This window comes from Lacerta agilis, chromosome 14, assembly GCF_009819535.1.
Source record: "Lacerta agilis isolate rLacAgi1 chromosome 14, rLacAgi1.pri, whole genome shotgun sequence".
Lineage (NCBI taxonomy): Eukaryota > Metazoa > Chordata > Lepidosauria > Squamata > Lacertidae > Lacerta > Lacerta agilis.
In genome coordinates this window covers 40,435,598-40,452,083 of record NC_046325.1, presented here as the reverse complement: position 1 = coordinate 40,452,083, position 16,486 = coordinate 40,435,598, and the positions used below count along the sequence as shown (strand labels likewise).

The following is a 16,486-nucleotide window of genomic DNA, read 5'->3' as shown; positions in this document are numbered from 1 at the left end:
AAGTTTTTGCAAGTTACCGGTATAGCAAAAGCTGGCTGTCGAGAGTGCTGATTACCCAGCCCACTGAAACGATCATTAAAAATAAAAATATATAAACGCTTCCACACACACCCTGTCTCAATTTCATATTTTTTTTAAAAAAGGAAAATATTACTGAAATTACAGAAGACTTGTGCTCTTAATTCTTTTATTTCATATTAAAGATGGGCATCTCACCTAAATCCACTGGGCTGGATGGGGAGAGAATAGCAACTGTGCAAGAATACTGTAAAGCAATCTGTAAAGTCATGACATGAAGTCAGACTCACATCATGGTTAAAGAAGACATGCCAATTTCTCCCGGAATACTGTGTCTGTCTCACTACCTTTTGATTCCCGGGCAGTCCCAGATTGCTAGTAAGAAAGCAAACGAGCAAGCAGATCTTCACTGCAAACTCATGCCTGATTTACATCACAGGTGGGTAGCCGTGTTGGTCTGCCATAGTCGAAACAAAATAGGAAATTCTTTCCAGTAGCACCTTAGAGACCAACTGAGTTTGTTCTTGGTATGAGCTTTCGTGTGCATGCACACGAAAGCTCATACCAAGAACAAATTCAGTTGGTCTCTAAGGTGCTACTGGAAAGAATTTCCTATTTTGATTTACATCAGTGTAACTACAGGAATTGCGGCTTGGTGAAGGTGCTAAGACTTCTTTGTTAAAAATCGCCAATCCAGTTTCCAGTATTGCACCCTACGGAGTTCCTTTTGGAGGGAGAACCGCTGTTCAAAGTCAGCCAGTCCAGAGGGGTGATTACGCTTATTGAGATCTCCAGAAGGGAAAAGATATACGAGCGTTTAGGTGACTGGTGAAAAGGGTAAATTTCAGTTGAGCAATGTGTCTGGGAGTGCAAATATAATTTGTCCAAACTTGTCCAATACACGCAAGCAAGGCTTAAGATTTGGGTTGAAAGATAATAGGCAGGGAGATAACTGCTTAGGAGTAACTGCCCTGGTTACATACTAATTTCACGCTGAGCTGTCCACACGGATCCCTCTGCCTGCCAACCGCCCACCCAGAGTCAAGAGCTCCTCAGAGCCTTGTCAGGTTTTGGAAGCCCTCGTAAGTGAAAGGCGGGAGGTTGGGTAAGCATGAAGCTGTCTTCGGCAGACAGGCAAGATGGTTGACGTCACAGGAAGTCGGGTCCTGTTCGCTGGTGAAGAAAACGCCATCCGGGGAATAGATGGAGGGGTCGTCATCAAAATAGTTGTAGGGCCTCAGGAGGAACCCAACTGCATTCCCAAGCGTCACCGTGTTGGGGACGTCCTCCGCATGTGGTATGTGCAAGAAGCCCGTGGTAACCCAGGCCACCAGGTCCTGGGGAGGGAAAAACAACGGTTTATGGCATCTGGTAAGAGGAAAGGGTGCAGCGATGATTCAGGGGCAGTCACACATACAGTGGTACCTCAGGTTAAGAACTTAATTGGTTCTGGGGGTCCGTTCTTAACCTGAGGTACCACTTTAGCTAGTGGGGCCTCCCGCTGCCGCTGCACCGCCAGAGCGCGGTTTCTGTTCTCATCCTGAAGCAAAGTTCTTAACTTGAGGTACTATTTCTGGGTTAGCAGAGGCTGTAACCTGAAGCGTCTGTAACCTGAGGTACCACTGTACATCATACAGCTGAGGGCACATTTATGCCACTTTCACTGCCATGGCTTCCCCCAAAGAATGCTGGGAACTGTAGCTTACCCCTTGCAAAGAACTACAGTTCCCAGAATCCTTAGTGAACTACGGTTCCTAGGATTCTTTGGTGGGGAGCGCTCTGGCTGCTGTAAGAGCATTTTAAACATGTGACCCCAGTCTACTCTGAAACTCAAAGAAGCCATTTTTCAACATGTGCCACACTAACATGGGTTCAAAGACAGCTCTCTGAAGTTTGGGGCAGCCTGGTGGTGGATGGAAAATAACAGATGTGGGTCAATGAGCAATTAGCAAAAGCCGGAAAATTCTTTGCTCTAACTTTCTGACGTGCACCCGTAACCTGGGAGTGGGGTAGCCTCTATGCCTGGAGCCAATTTGTGAAAGCAGCTTTTGACAAATGGCTTCTATTTCGTGAGGGATGAACTGGTATTGTGTGGTGGCTCCTTGCCTGCTTGTACTCCCACAATAATCTGCTCAACATGTAGGTTTGTAAATAGACACAAAAGGGAGGGATTCAATGTAGAGCTAAGATGAACATTTCACCAGCACAATGATTTTTTCCATGGGCAACAGGACATTATCTCCCCTCTATGAAAGTCCAATTGTAGGTAAAGGTAAAGGTAAAAGTAAAGGGACCCCTGACCATTAGGTCCAGTCATGTCCGACTCTGGGGTTGCAGCGTTCATCTCGCGTTACTGGCCGAGGGAGCCGGCGTACAGCTTCCGGTTCATGTGGCCAGCATGACAAAGCCACTTCTGGCGAACCAGAGCAGCGCACGGAAATGCCGTTTACCTTCCTGCTGGAGCGGTATCTACTTGCACTTTGATGAGCTTTCGAACTGCTAGGTTGGCAGGAGCAGGGACCAAACAACGGGAGCTCACCCCGTTGTTCGGTCCCTGCTCCTGCCAACCTAGCAGTTCGAAAGCACGTCAAAGTGCACTCACACCATAATTTAATTGAATGCTGCCTCAAGGCTCAAGGCACAACCCAAACTGACCAAAAGTTAAGCTTGTGGAATCAAATACTTTCAACTCAGGAAGCCAAAGATGGGACGAGATTGCTGAAAGAGGGACAAAATCTAAAAGAAAATGTCACAAGATGCCTATTGGGAAGATCTCAAAGCACAGAAACCGCCGTGGGAAAGGAGAAGCTCGAGTCAGAGTATATGCCAAAGCATCATGCTCAGGTCTGAGTCTGGAACCCCAGGCTCCTAACTCTCGCATACAAAATCCCAGAACCTTAAAGGTCTATGACCTGAAGACGCAGAGTTTCCCTTTGTCCCATAGCCTTCCTCCTGGTGTGCTCCCTGCCTTGATGGGCAGTCAGAGGCTTCAGGAGACTGTGCCCACAAGGGTCCAGATTCTGCCTCTGTTGTTGTTGTTGATGATGATGATGGTAGGAGAGGATATATCGATTAAATACTACCCTTCCTCGCTCACACTACTGAGCTGGTAGCAGAGCACATTCCCTGTATACTGCAGGAGGCTAACTGGTAGATTCCTTAGAATCTCTGGAGTTAAGCAATCCATGTCTGGCTTGTCCAGATTGGATTTGCTCCTGGTAAAACCCCTTTGTTCCCTCTTAAAAAGAATCAAGGCACAACAGTCTTCTTTTAAAAGTAATGTATTGGCCCGAATATAAGCCGCACCTGCAAATAAGCTGCACCTTTAAAATTCATGGGGGGAAAGGGGGAAAAGACAATAGCCGAATACAAGCTGCTCCCTTAAAATTCCACAGGCACTCACACCCGTAAATGGCAAATGTAGAAGCAGCAATATTGTAAAAGCCAATTTTTATAACGTCGTGAATTTAAGCCACACTTTAACTTTTCATGGTCGGAATTTTGAAAAAAAAAAGTGTGGCTTATATTTGGGCCAATAAGACGTTTACTTACATTCAGTTCACAGTATGATCCTGAAGGCAGGCTTTAGCTTGTAGTCACAGAAGAGAGTGGGGGTTCATCCCATATGGGGATTGAGTGCATGTGCTGCTGGCTGAGAGCCAGCAGACAGCAAAAGAACATCAAGAGGAAGATGGCTGCATGACCAGCCCTTTTATGGGGTCTGCCAGGGTCACGCCCACCTACCTGGTCACACGCAGGGGGAGGATGCTCCAGACCAGGTGTCGCAGGAAGTCCTCCTGGCTGGAGTAACATCCCCCTGAGTGTCCACTCTGGGCAAACAGGAAATGTTGTATCTGACTGCTTTCTGTGATGTTACATCCCACAAAATTGGTATACCGCCCTGTACACGTAGACCTCAGGGTGGTTCACAACAAAAAAATCACAATATAGAAAACAGGTGCTGGTGGCTCCTAACAGGATTCTTTGGTGTTTCCTGTCTAGGAGGTTCCCCTATGGAGATTCCTGTCCATCACCCTCATATGCAATTGTCTCCCTATCTAGCACCCTTGCAGCCTATGACTCTGCCACACATCAGTGCTGGATTCAAGCGTCACAGACACAAGACAGGCCCCCTAAGTGTCTCTATTTTCCAGGGACAGTCCCGGATTTACAGAAGCCATCTCGATCCTGGAATGTCCTGCTTTTCCTTAGGACGCCCCTGTTTTCATAGGAAAAATGTTGGAGGGTATGGAGTTATGTGACCCTCCGAGCCCAAGAGATAAGTAACTAAGCAAACTTTAGAAGACATCTGGAGGCAGCCCTGTACATATAGGGAAGTTTTTTTTTTATGGTTAACGTTTTATTGTGTTTTTATGTATTTTGGAAGCCGCTCAGAATGGCTGGGGCAACCCAGTCAGGTGGGCGGGGTAGAAATAATAAATTTGTTGTTGCTGTTGTTGTTGAATAGGATGTCCTTATTTTCATCGGATAAATGTTGGAGGGTATGCACTTACCGGTACCCGTGCCAAGAAATTTAGCGAGTTAAATGGATTTGGGCCACACAGCCAGCAAATCAGTTCTCCAGCCTTTCCAGGCAGCTTTCAAAATGCAGGAACAACCACAGGAGGGAAAGCGCTTGCTGTTTACAGTCATTTCCTTTGACAGAAATGCATCCGAGAATTACAAGCCAAGAATTCTATAACATTCAGCTGCTGGGTTGGCTGGGCTCACGTCTCAAATCCCACAGAGAAAGGTCGAGCGGCCTGTTCTTCCATTTATGTGAGAGCTCAATGAACATTAAGGTCAAGACGACACACCAAAAGTATTATTATTAGCCGCACATTAATCACTTCTTTCCTAAGAGATGGCAACTGCGCTTAGGAGGATGAGCATGACACATGGAAAACATTGATCCAACTCACATTTTTTTTGCATTCCACACAAGACAAAAAGCCTTATGGTGGTTTCTAATCCTGCATTTACTGATGCAGTTTTAATGCGGAGGCAATGAGGTATTCATTAGCAGGCAGCATGGGGAGTGGTTAACTCTCCCGAGAACACCAGTTCTCCCCCAGTCAATTTTTTTATCCAGTCTTGGAATCAGAAAAGGGAGAGAATCCAGCTAATATATTGGGAGGTACTGGCAGTAAGGTAAAGGTAAAGGACCCCTGGACAGTTAAGTGCAGTCAAAGGCGACTATGGGGTTGCAGCACTCATCTCGCTTTCAGGGCGAGGGAGCCGGCGTTTGTCCAGAGACAACTTTCCGGGTCATGTGGCCGGCATGGCTAAACCGCTTCTGGCGCAACGGGACACAGTGATGGAAGCCAGAGCGCACGGAAAACGGCGTTTACCTTCCTGCTGCAGTGGTACCTATTTATCTACTTGCACTGGCATGCTTTTGAACTGCGAGGTTGGCAGGAGCTGGGACCGAGCAACGCAAGCTCACTCTGTCGCGGGGATTCGAACCGCCGACATTCCAATCGGCAAGCCCAAGAGGCTCAGTGGTTCGCAGTACGGTAGGTTCAAGCATACCAGCTGTTGATTCTCTCCTGCAAATGCTGCCTCCAATCCTTCCATCTATGTGAACTAGCAAACAAAGGTTCAGAACCCCCCCCCCGATTTGCTTCAAACGTATATTTCTACTTCGAAGACGTGTGAAAGATGCACTGAAACCTATTCCCCTTTACATCCTGCTTGACAAGCTAATAGCAACCAATGGCCATATGATAAGAGAAACAGGTGTGTAATAGATTTGTCGAGCATCTAGTTTCTGGTTTGAGTCCACATCCTGCCTAGTTCTATGGAGGTTGTACAGATTACCAGAAGCTTCGGCAGAGAGTGTTAACTCACCTCATCGACAATCGTCTCATTATCTATGAAGTCAGCAAAGGCAACTGAAGGTGTCCAGGGGTCATTCTGGTTATAGATGCTGGTGCTATATGGTTCCTCCTCCTTGCGCTTGGTGACAGCCAGCTTATACCTGGAAAGCAGAGTAGCAACAAAAACAGCAGCAGCAACAACAATAGAAAACAAAATGAAGCATCGCTGAAGCTGAGCTGTATCCCCACTTTCCTACGTATGAGGCCCAGCATCATGCTATGACGCTTTGTCTTTGCTCGTGGCCAACCGCAGCTGACAAGATAGTGGATGCTCTCCTGAAATTGGGACATGGGATGCTTGCCAACAGGTGAGGTGGCTCCTTACTGCTCTTCCAAAGCAGAAATATGCAATTGATTTCCCGCACTATCAGGGGTTCTGTGTGCTGCGAGTGGGCCATTTGAAACTTGCAACCACTATAGCCTTTGTGTGGCTGGGTGCTAAACACTTCCCCAGCAAATATGTTTTTAAATGAAATATATACAGTGGTCCCTCAGTTTCCGAACATCTCCGGTGACAAACATTTCAGTTTTCGAACGCCGTAAACCTGGAAGTAAGTGCTTTGGTTTTCGAATGCGCCTCGGAAGTTGAACATGAAACTCCGCATTGAGTTTTCCGTATTGAGGCTTCCGTACTGAGTTTTCGGTTTTTGAACGTTTCGGAACTCGAACGGTCTTCTGGAACGGATTACGTTCGAAAACCAAGGTGCCACCGTAGATACTTCTACAATGCCTTAATGATGTTATAAAGTCTGTCTTTCTATCCAAAATATATTTCTGGTCTGCACCCTTTTAGCAACATGGTTGATGATAGTGACCAGAAAAAAGTGGGTCATAAAATGGCACCCACTGCAAAGGGAATAAACAATGTGTGCTGAGCTACGATAGGTTTATTTTCCCAGTTAATGTCATCGCCCACCTCAAAGCCCGAAAGCAACAACAGAATAGTGCTAGAGGCATCTACATATGTGGAGATTGTGATGCTCTTCCAGAAAAGGTTGGACTTTGGTTTGAGAAAAGATGGAAGAACCAGGGGCGTCGCTGGGGAGGGGTGGTAGGGGCGGTACGCCCCCAGTGACAGGGTGACAAGCGGCGGATTGGGGTGACAAGCGGCGGCCCCTCCCACCACTCCCACGCGCCGCCGCTCCCTCCGTCACCCCGGGAGCAGCAGCGCTGCACGGACGGGGTGCTCACTGCTCCTCCCAGGGTGACCGGTGGTGCGTGGGGAGTGGTGGGAGGGGCCGCCGCATGTCACCCCCACGCACCGCCACTCGCTCCGTCGCCGCGGGAGCAGCAACGCACAGTGTGCGGTGCTGCTGCTCCCGGGGCGACGAACGAACGGTGGCACGTGGGGTGACAAGTGGCGGCCCCTCCCACCACTCCCACGCGCCGCCGATCCGCTCCCTGCCCGCTGGGCTCAGGGAGCGGAGCCCGGGGGGAAAGGACAGGGGCAGGCCAGCGAGGGGAATGACACGCCCTCGCTGGCCCAACCCCTCTCCTTTCCCCGGGATGGCTCCGCTCACGGAGCGCAGCAGGAGAGGGGCGGGTCAACTGGTCCGCGCGGAAGCATTGTTCCATGCACATGCGTCATGACATCATGCGCACAGAGCAACGCCCCGCCCCCATTGGTGCCGCTGGGCTTGCCGCCCCCAGCAGCCCAGCGGCTAGCTACGCCCCTGGGAAGAACCATGGGAAAAAGACAGGAAGAGAATGACTAGAGGATGGGTCTATGACAGGCATAGGCAAACTTGGCCCTCCAGATGTTTTGGGACTACAGTTCCCATCATCCCCGACTACTGGTCCTGTTAGCTAGGGATGATGGGAGTTGTAGTCCCAAAACATCTGGAGGGCCGAATTTGGGGATGCCTGGTCTATGATGTCACATAAGCAGCAAACCCTACCTGCCCCAACTGATAGCTCTCTCCATTGGATCCGTCTCTGGAAGGTGGTCCCCAGAAAAGCTGATGGGCTGGATCCGATAGCCACGATTATGGCCCCATTTGTTCTTGCTTTTTGATGCAAAATATATGTATCTTGGCATGTCGTCGTGTAAGCGAAAGGCAGCCTTGTCTTCGGTGTCTAAGACTTTCTTCACCAATTTCATCCGGTTGATCTCGTGTTCAGGGCTCCAAGGCGCCTTCACTTTTTCAAAAGTCATGTCGTTGGCTACCAAGGAATTTTGAACACCTAGAAAGAGGGATGGCGAGGGTAGAACGGTAGTGAAAATTTATATTCTCAATATCCTTCGTACAGTGGTACCTCGGGTTACAGACGCTTCAGGTTACAGATACTTCAGGTTACAGACTCCGCTAACCCAGAAATAGTACCTCAGGTTAAGAACTTTGCTTCAGGATGAGAACAGAAATCGCATGGTGGCGGCGGGAGGCCCCATTAGCTAAAGTGGTACCTCAGGTTAAGAACAGTTTCAGGTTAAGAACGGACCTCCAGAACGAATTAAGTTCTTAACCCGAGGTACCACTGTATATGTCCATACTGGCGGAGCTATTCGGTAGAGACCCTACCTGCCCGCAGACTATCTCGCCAGAGTGGTGCATGCTCTGGTTATCTCCCGCTTGGACTACTGCAATGCGCTCTATGTGGGGCTACCTTTGAAGGTGACTCGGAAACTACAACTAATCCAGAATACAGCAGCTAGACTGGCGACTGAGATCAACTGCCAGGACCATATAACACCGGTCCTGAAGGATCTTCACTTGCTCCCAGTACATTTCAAAGGGCAATTCACAGTGTTGGTGCTGACCTTTTAAAGCTCTAAACAGGCTTGGCCCTGGATAGCTGAAGGAGCATTTCCACGATCACAGTTGAGATCCAGTTCTGAGGGCCTTCTGGAGGTTCCCTCACTGTGAGACATGAAGCTACGGGGAATTAGGCAGAGGGCCTTGTTAGTAGTGGCACCCTCCCTGTGGAATGACCTCTCATCAGATGCCAAGGAGGTAAAGAACTATACAATTTTTAGAAGACATCTGAAGGTAGCCCTGTCTCAGGAAGTTTTTAATGTTTGACATCTTTAAAAAAAATGTACTGGGAGCTTCCCAGCCCAATGGGAGGGGTATAAACAATAAAATCATTGTTTATTATTATTATTATTATTATTATTATTATTATTATTATTATTATCATCATCATCATTATTATTATTATTAGCATGCCGAAACAGTGGAGAGACAAGCCTAATGTGTTGGATTTATCATCATGTATGGATTACAAGCTCAGCAAGGGCAAAAAAAACAAAAAAACGAACTAGAATAACTGTAGACTTAAAATCGAAGCTTTACAGTGAGGTAGGGTGAGTGGAAGGTGCTAATCAAACCCAAGAGTTCCATGGAATCACAGTCAAAAGCATTATTTTAGATGGACTTGGGAAATCCAGACACAGGTTGTTCTTATCACAAAGGGCAATGAAGCAGTATATAGATGTGGTTGATCCAATGCTGCCCTCTCCTGGAAGAAACTTTGCCACTCAGTTCATGGGGATCTAGGAGGAATGTCAGCAAATTCCACCAGAAACGGGAACAGCCAATTTGCATGTTTGTCCGAGGTCAGTAATGGAAACTGTGCAAGCAAATACAAGTGGCATTTACTATCATTATTTTTCCCCAGTCTGCAAATGTTACACAAGTGGTTATTTCCTGCATGGTTTTGACATATCCCTCCCACTGAAATTAACTGTGCAATTACCGGTAATTACTTAATTAACTGCATGTGTTTCTGGCCATAACAGATAGCAAGATGAATAGCTAAGGTTTCAGTGGAAGCTGAACCGCAGCAGAATGGAAACGGTGCTTGTTGCAACAAACCCGAAACAGGGTGGAAATTGAGGCCCCCTGGCACCCCTAGGTTGTGGGGTGGGAAGGGTGAGAAAGCACCCAGCGGCAAGAAGCAGAGCTGACAACAACGGCAGAAGACAGAGCAAAAGTGCCGTGTTCAAAGTCATTTCATACTGCCAAGACCTTACCTCCCACATCCAAGTCCACTTTGTAGTTGATGAAATGAGTGTGGATCGTCCCAAGGGTGTGCTCTGCAACTCTGTTGCCATAGTCCAGCCCATCACCATAGAGGAAAGATGAGGTTATATACCCACTGGCTCTGACTTTGCTTTCAATAGCACCGTTTGGATGGAAAACGAAGTCCCAGACATAGTCATAGTTCCCCATAGTAGCTACAGAACGAAAGACCAGCGCAAAGGCAGTCAAGCCCCCGTAATAGAGAGAATGGAGGTTGGAGTAATGCCGCCGGAAGGGGGCCTCCACGTTCTGCTCAAAAACGCAGATGGAGTTCTTCTGCACCTCTGGAGTCAAGGCCTCAATTAAATAAGCGGCGTCAAGGTAAGTGGCAGAGTAAGGGCAATCAACTCCGCGGACGAGGGGATAAGTATACCTCCCCAAGGCAAAATTGACATCCATATATCGGGTGGACATCCCACCAGGGCAGTTGGAGCCGTAGACAGACATGGCGTCCTGCACACTGAGTTGGTAGACAATCCTTTGGCCCTTGAATCGGATGTCATAGATACTGGGTCCTCTGTTCACGTCCATCCTGAAAGCAAAACTCCAGGATGGGGAAATGACTTGGTTGTTCTTTACACTATAGCGCGGTCCGCAGGGCTCATAGTGCAAAGGACCAGATCCCAGAGAGGGGACCCTGCGGTCGATTGAAGCAAACCCCCCGTCAGAGGAGACTCTCATGACTTTTGCCACTTTCACGCGATTCGCTTTGAATTCCTTTTCCAGCTCCTGCAAACCATCATAATACTGACCATTATAAAACACCTTTGGCACGCTCCAGTGAGAGATGTTGAGGCTGCTGTGGTTTAGCAGCAGCTCGAATCCCACCGGATGCAGGAAGAAGCCCTTGATATTCTGGAACATGGTAAACCAGGTGGCGCGATCTCCAGACTGGAACCCCCGGGGGGCCGAGGTGAGGGGCGAAAAGTCGCTCCCGTTGTGACCAAACACCTGATGAAAGAAAGTGGCAGCCTCAAGAAGCTTCCCTCCCAGTAGGAATTTCCCAATTTGTTCGTATTCGTTCCCCATCACAGTTCGGCCGTGGTAAGATAACTTGCCTCTATATTTCTCCGCCGTCACATCCCGATGGTACGTTGGCGCCGGGAGCGGGCCCACCACGTACTCTGTGATGTTTGGTTCTGCCTGGTTTCCAAAGTAGACCACAGCCAGCGCCTGTCGAACAGGCTTTGGCCCTCCATGATCAAGGAATTTCAGCACCTGTTCCTTGCGGGGCACCTCCACATCCAAGTAGTAAACACAGTTATCAGAAGAGTTGGCGTGGTAAGCATCCACCAAGGGCAGCCCCAGGTGAGTCTGCAGATACTTCAGCACCACGGCCATCTCTTCTGTGGACAGGTCAGCAAATACCAGGCTGTGGTCATTGTGCTTTCCGTTCAGGGAATCCTGAGACCCTGCAGCACAGTGAACAAGTGTCTCCCTCCTGGTCAGCAACACGCACACCAAGGCAAAAATGGTAACCAGAGCGAGCAGCAGGAGAACGAGCAGGGCTTTCGGGCTCATCGCGGCAAAGGAATGCTTCAGAGCCCCGTCAAGTTGTTCTCACCAAGTCCGTCCCAGTGACCGCTCATTTGGCTGCTGGGTCAACGCAGCTGGGGAAATGACTCAATCCAGGAAATGCTAGTTGATTAGGTAGAGGCCAAAAGGAAGAGGCCTGAAGTACGTGAGTAACAAAACAACAAGGACCACCCTATCAGAACAGCTGGTTCATCACAGAGTAGATCTATTACGCAGTCATAGATCTGAACACCAGAGAGTGAGACATCTGGGGACACTCTGTGGCAGTCACAGTCTGCCACTGCGCCATTGGCCTGAGGGTGCCTTCACGGAGAGCATGGCAGATCACCTCGTCTGTCCCCATTATGGGAAGTTCCCTGAACTGAATGTTCTGTTGGTTATTCTAGTTCAGAGGTCCCTTATTTCTCCCCGCCCAGACATATTAATGGGCTTGATTTTCATACTCTTGGAAACCAGCCTTTGCTTCAGCAGCAGGGTGTGTGTTTGTGTGTGTGTGTGTGTGTTCAGTTATTAAAAAGGAGACGAGAGCAGTGAAGAATGAAATTCCACCTAGAATTTGAATCCAAGGCTCCTTCCAGATGTCATGAATTGCATGCACGATGCTATTGGGGGCAGTTAAACGTGATTGCACTTTTAATATGATTTGCACCCGCTAAAAATTTGGTTAGTGCAAGAGCACCTTGGCAATGTGCTGAAATGTGTCCTCCACATTCTTCTTGTTGGTGTCAACACCCTGCCACTCCTGTGGGGTTTTGTGTGGACATAAGGGATAGACTAGCACAGCAATCTCAGCCTGAACATCAAAACTTACATATGTGTAAAAATGAAAGCATAGTGGTATTGTGTCACAACACAATACCGCGGGTGGCGCTGTGGTCTAAACCACTGATCCTCTTGGGCTTGCCGATCAGAAGGTAAGCAGTTTGAACCCTTGCAACGGGGTGAGCTCCCGTTGCTCTGTCCCAGCTCCTGCCAACCTAACAGGTCGAATGTATGCCAGTGCAAGTAGATAAAATATGTACCACTGTGGCGGGAAGTGAAACAGCATTTCCGTGCGCTCTGGTTTCCATCACGGTGTTCCATTGCGCCAGAAGCGGTTTAGTCATGCTGGCCACATGACCCAGAAAGCTGTCTGTGGACAAACGCCGGCTCCCTTAGCCTAAAAGCGAGATGAGCGCCACAACCCCATAGTCAGTCACCTTTGACTGCACTGTCCAGGGGTCCTTTACCTTTTTACCTTTACAACTAACTGATAGTTACAGGTAGGTAGCCGTGTTGGTCTGCCATAGTCAAAACAAAAATAAAAATAAAAAAATTCCTTCCAGTAGCACTTTAGAGACCAACTAAGTTTGTTCTTGGTATGAGCTTTCATGTGCATGCACAATTCTTCAGATACCAAGAACAAACTTAGTTGGTCTCTAAGGTGCTACTGGAAGGAATTTTGTTTTGTTTTGTTTTAACTAACTTACACTTAGGGAAAAAGAAGGGGTTGAAGCTTGTCCCTTTTTACAAACCCCACATTTCCTGGTGATGCTGTATACTCCTATTCCTGAGGGGGGAGGTCTGCAAATAAGCATGAGTGTTAACAAAAGTACACAAATGAAAATAGGTTGGCATGGCGTCATAGCATAAGTAGCTCACAAAGAGGGGGAAATGAGAATGGCAGGAACATGGACAACAGAATGGGGAAAGTTAATGTAGGGATGCAATAATGTGCGAACATTGGAGAAGCATACCAGAACCAATACAGTTGGATTATGTGTGGACAGCAGACCCTCCAGGTGTCCCTATTTTCCAGGGACGTCCCCGATTTAGAGAAGCCGTCCTGCTTTCTGATTTGATCCTGGAATGCCCCACTTTTCCTTAGGATGTCTCTATTTTCATTGGAGAAATGCTGGAGGGTATGGAGTTATCCAACCCACAAGCTGTCTGAAGACAATCCTGTATAGGGAAGTTTTTTTTAAAAAAATGTTTAATATTTTACAGTAGACCCTCGGGTTACGTTACCTTCAAGTCGCGAACATGGCAAACCCGGAAGTGTATACTTCCGGGGTTCGCCGCGTGCGCATGTGGAAAAACGCTCTGTGCACATGCGCAGAAGCCCTCTATTGTGCCACGTGTGTCATAGAAGCGGCGCCTCATGTTGCGGACTTTTGGGGGATACGTAAGGACCCCCAGAATGAATTAAGTTCATATCTGGAGGGTCCACTGTATTATGTTTTTATATATGTTGGAGGCTGCCTAGAGTGGGTGGGGAAACCCAGTCAGGTGTGTGGGGTATAGATAGTAAAATTATCATTATGGAGTAGGACGTCCCTATTTTCATCAGAGAAATGTTGGCGGGTATGGGACAGCCCCGTATAAATCGATGCCAAATGCACTATTAATACATCATTGACATATTTCCGCATGCGCCTAAAATAACACAGCGGTCTGGGTAGGCTGTGGGTCCTGGGCTTTACTTACATGATGGAGATGGGTGCTTCGCTTGAACCACTTGTTCCCCTTTGGGTGAAATGGGTGTGCTGAAGTGATTGAACAGAGTCCCAGAAAATAGCAGTAGCTATTCATTTTAACTATGGAAATACTAAATAATCAACTTAGAAAAGAAGAAAGTATTAAAGGTATTCGATTGGGGAAGAATTCCTACAAGCTAAAGGCCTTTGCGGACGATCTAATCGTGACCACAGAAGAACCAATAGAAAGTCTGGTAAAAGCTTTAGAAATTATGAAAGATTTCGGTAGAGTCTCTGGATTCAAATTGAATTATAATAAGACCAAATTATTAGTTAAAAATGTTTCGGTGGAGGACAAAAACAAAATTGAAGAGATAACGCGACTTAAAATATATGCCAAAATTAAGTATCTGGGCATTTGGTTGTCAGACAAAAATATAAACCTCTTTGAGGATAACTACAAAAGATGCTGGGAAGGAATTAAAAGATCTTATATTTTGGAACAAACTAAAGCTTTCCTTTCTAGGACGGATAGCAACAGTAAAATCAAATGTACTACCTAAATTACTCTTTTTGTATCAGACTATTCCAATAATAGGGAAACTAACATCAATAGAGGAGTGGATTAAGGAGATAAGAAAATTTATATGGGCGGGTAAGAGACCAAGAATAAAATATAAGGTGCTCATAGATAAAAAAGAAAGGGGGGATTTGGACTCCCCGATCTTAAAATTTATTACGAAGCCGCATGCTTCGCGTGGCTGAAAGAATGGTTTCTACTCGGTGATAACGAATTGTTAGATCTAGAAGGACACGATCTTCGATACGGATGGCACGCATACCTACACTATGGAAAATACGCATTTCACAAAAATTTCACAAGTCATATAATCAGGAACGCCCTATTTAAAACCTGGGAAAAATATAAAAGATTATTAGAACCAAAAATGCCAAAATGGATATCCCCCGTAGAGGCAAAGGCACTTAAAAGAAGAAATATGAGAACTAGCTGGCTCACATACAATGTGTTATTAACAGAAAAGGAAGGAGAACTAAAATTAAGAAAGTATGAAGAGATTAAAGACCAATTGGGGGGGGGTTGGATTACCATCAACTGTACGGAGTGTTCCAGCAAGATAAAAAGACGGGGTTTGCTAAAGAGACAACCAGGTTGGAGAAAGATCTAATAAAGAACAACAACAAAGTAATCTCAAAAGTCTACCAATTATTATTAGAGTGGGAAGTAATGGAAGAGACTGTGAAGTCCTCCATGGTGAGATGGGCACAAGACATTGGAAGACCGATAATGATGAGGGAGTGGGAGCACCTGTGGAAGGTTAGTATGAATTTTATGACTTCTTCTAATATTAGAGAAAACATGATGAAAATCCAACACAGGTGGTACCTCACTCCTTCAAAATTGTCAAAAATTTATAAAGGATCACCTAATGTGTGTTGGAGATGTGAGGGGACCAATGGAGACTTGTTCCATATGTGGTGGGCATGCCAGAAGATAAAAACATTCTGGAATTCGATTTATGAGGAAATTAAGAAAATGTTAGGAATCACATTCCTTAAAAAACCTGATTCTCTACTATTGAGTATTGTAGGTAATGAAATCCCAGTTAAAGTAAGGGAGGTTTTCCTGTATGCTACGGCAGCTGCCCGAATTATAATCGCAAAGAGGTGGAAAGAACAAGAGCCACCTACAATAACAGAGTGGCAAAACAAACTGCAAGACTTCGCCGAAATGGCCCAGATGACTAACAGTTTAAGAGGGGGATCAAAGCAAAAATTTCTAGATAATTGGGTTAGATATAAAATATATGTCGAAAAGTACACTAAGGGAAGGATAACCATGACAGCTTTTCAATAGTCTTGGTGATGGAAAAGAAGGGGTCGAAGTGAAATGGGGGCACTGGACGAGATGGTAGTGAAATAAAGAGTTTTATAAAGATAAGATGACAGGTTGATTTACACTCATAAGCAAGAGTGAGTTTTACGTTTGGGTTTGACAGGAAGTCAAGAGGGTTGAGTTTTGTTTTGTTCTGTTTTGTTTTGTCTTGTGTTTTGGGTTGATATTGTTTTTCAATCTCGAACTATGTAGTCTTGTTTTATGTGGGGAAGGGAGGGGGTGAGGGCATTTGATTGATTTTTCTTTTTTCTCTATTTTTTTTCTTTTGCTTGTCATGTATATATGGATTGATGAAAGGAGATGTTCGGTTAATGTCATCCAAATTAATACAGAAATTCTTTTTTTCCCCTTTTTCTTATGTAATAATTTAGAAAGGAATGGTACAATAGCCCAACAACTTGATGACAATATTTGACAATGTTTTTCTTTTTTCTCTTTTTGGAAAAGTTTTTATTGTGACTTGCAGTTGGAATGTTTGTTGTATATCTTTGTTGAACAGCTGATAAATAAATTATTTTGCAAAAAGAAAAGAAAAGAAAATAGCAGTAGCACTCCTAACAAAATCAGAACAACACATTACCAGGCGACAGGAAGCCATGCCGTGCAGCACACCAAGAAAGTTCAACCGAACCTCAGCTGCCCTTTGCGGAAAAACTTGAG

The 16,486-nt window shown here is 46.3% G+C and overlaps 1 protein-coding gene across 1 annotated transcript; it reads right to left on the bottom strand.

Annotated features, from left to right (window-relative positions):
* Positions 1 to 851: 851 nt before the first annotated feature.
* Positions 852 to 11,688, bottom strand: LOC117058703 (membrane primary amine oxidase-like). Its single transcript, XM_033170039.1, has 4 exons — positions 9,871 to 11,688; positions 7,796 to 8,081; positions 5,869 to 5,998; positions 852 to 1,355 (listed from the first exon to the last, which is right to left on the bottom strand). Exons 1-4 carry the CDS (start codon positions 11,438 to 11,440, stop codon positions 1,071 to 1,073), a joined length of 2,271 nt encoding a protein of 756 aa, XP_033025930.1. The 5' UTR covers positions 11,441 to 11,688; the 3' UTR covers positions 852 to 1,070.
* Positions 11,689 to 16,486: the final 4,798 nt, after the last annotated feature.

What these genes read in the sequence shown, in the direction of transcription:
- LOC117058703 (XM_033170039.1), bottom strand. Translation starts at nt 11,440, where the DNA reads ATGAGCCCGAAAGCCCTGCTCGTTCTCCTGCTGCTCGCTCTGGTTACC. An exon ending in AGTGGACTTGGATGTGGGAG is followed by an intron (nt 8,082 to 9,870) that starts GTAAGGTCTTGG and finishes CCCTCTTTCTAG; the next exon opens with GTGTTCAAAATTCCTTGGTA. An exon ending in AGAGCTATCAGTTGGGGCAG is followed by an intron (nt 5,999 to 7,795) that starts GTAGGGTTTGCT and finishes TCTGCTTTCCAG; the next exon opens with GTATAAGCTGGCTGTCACCA.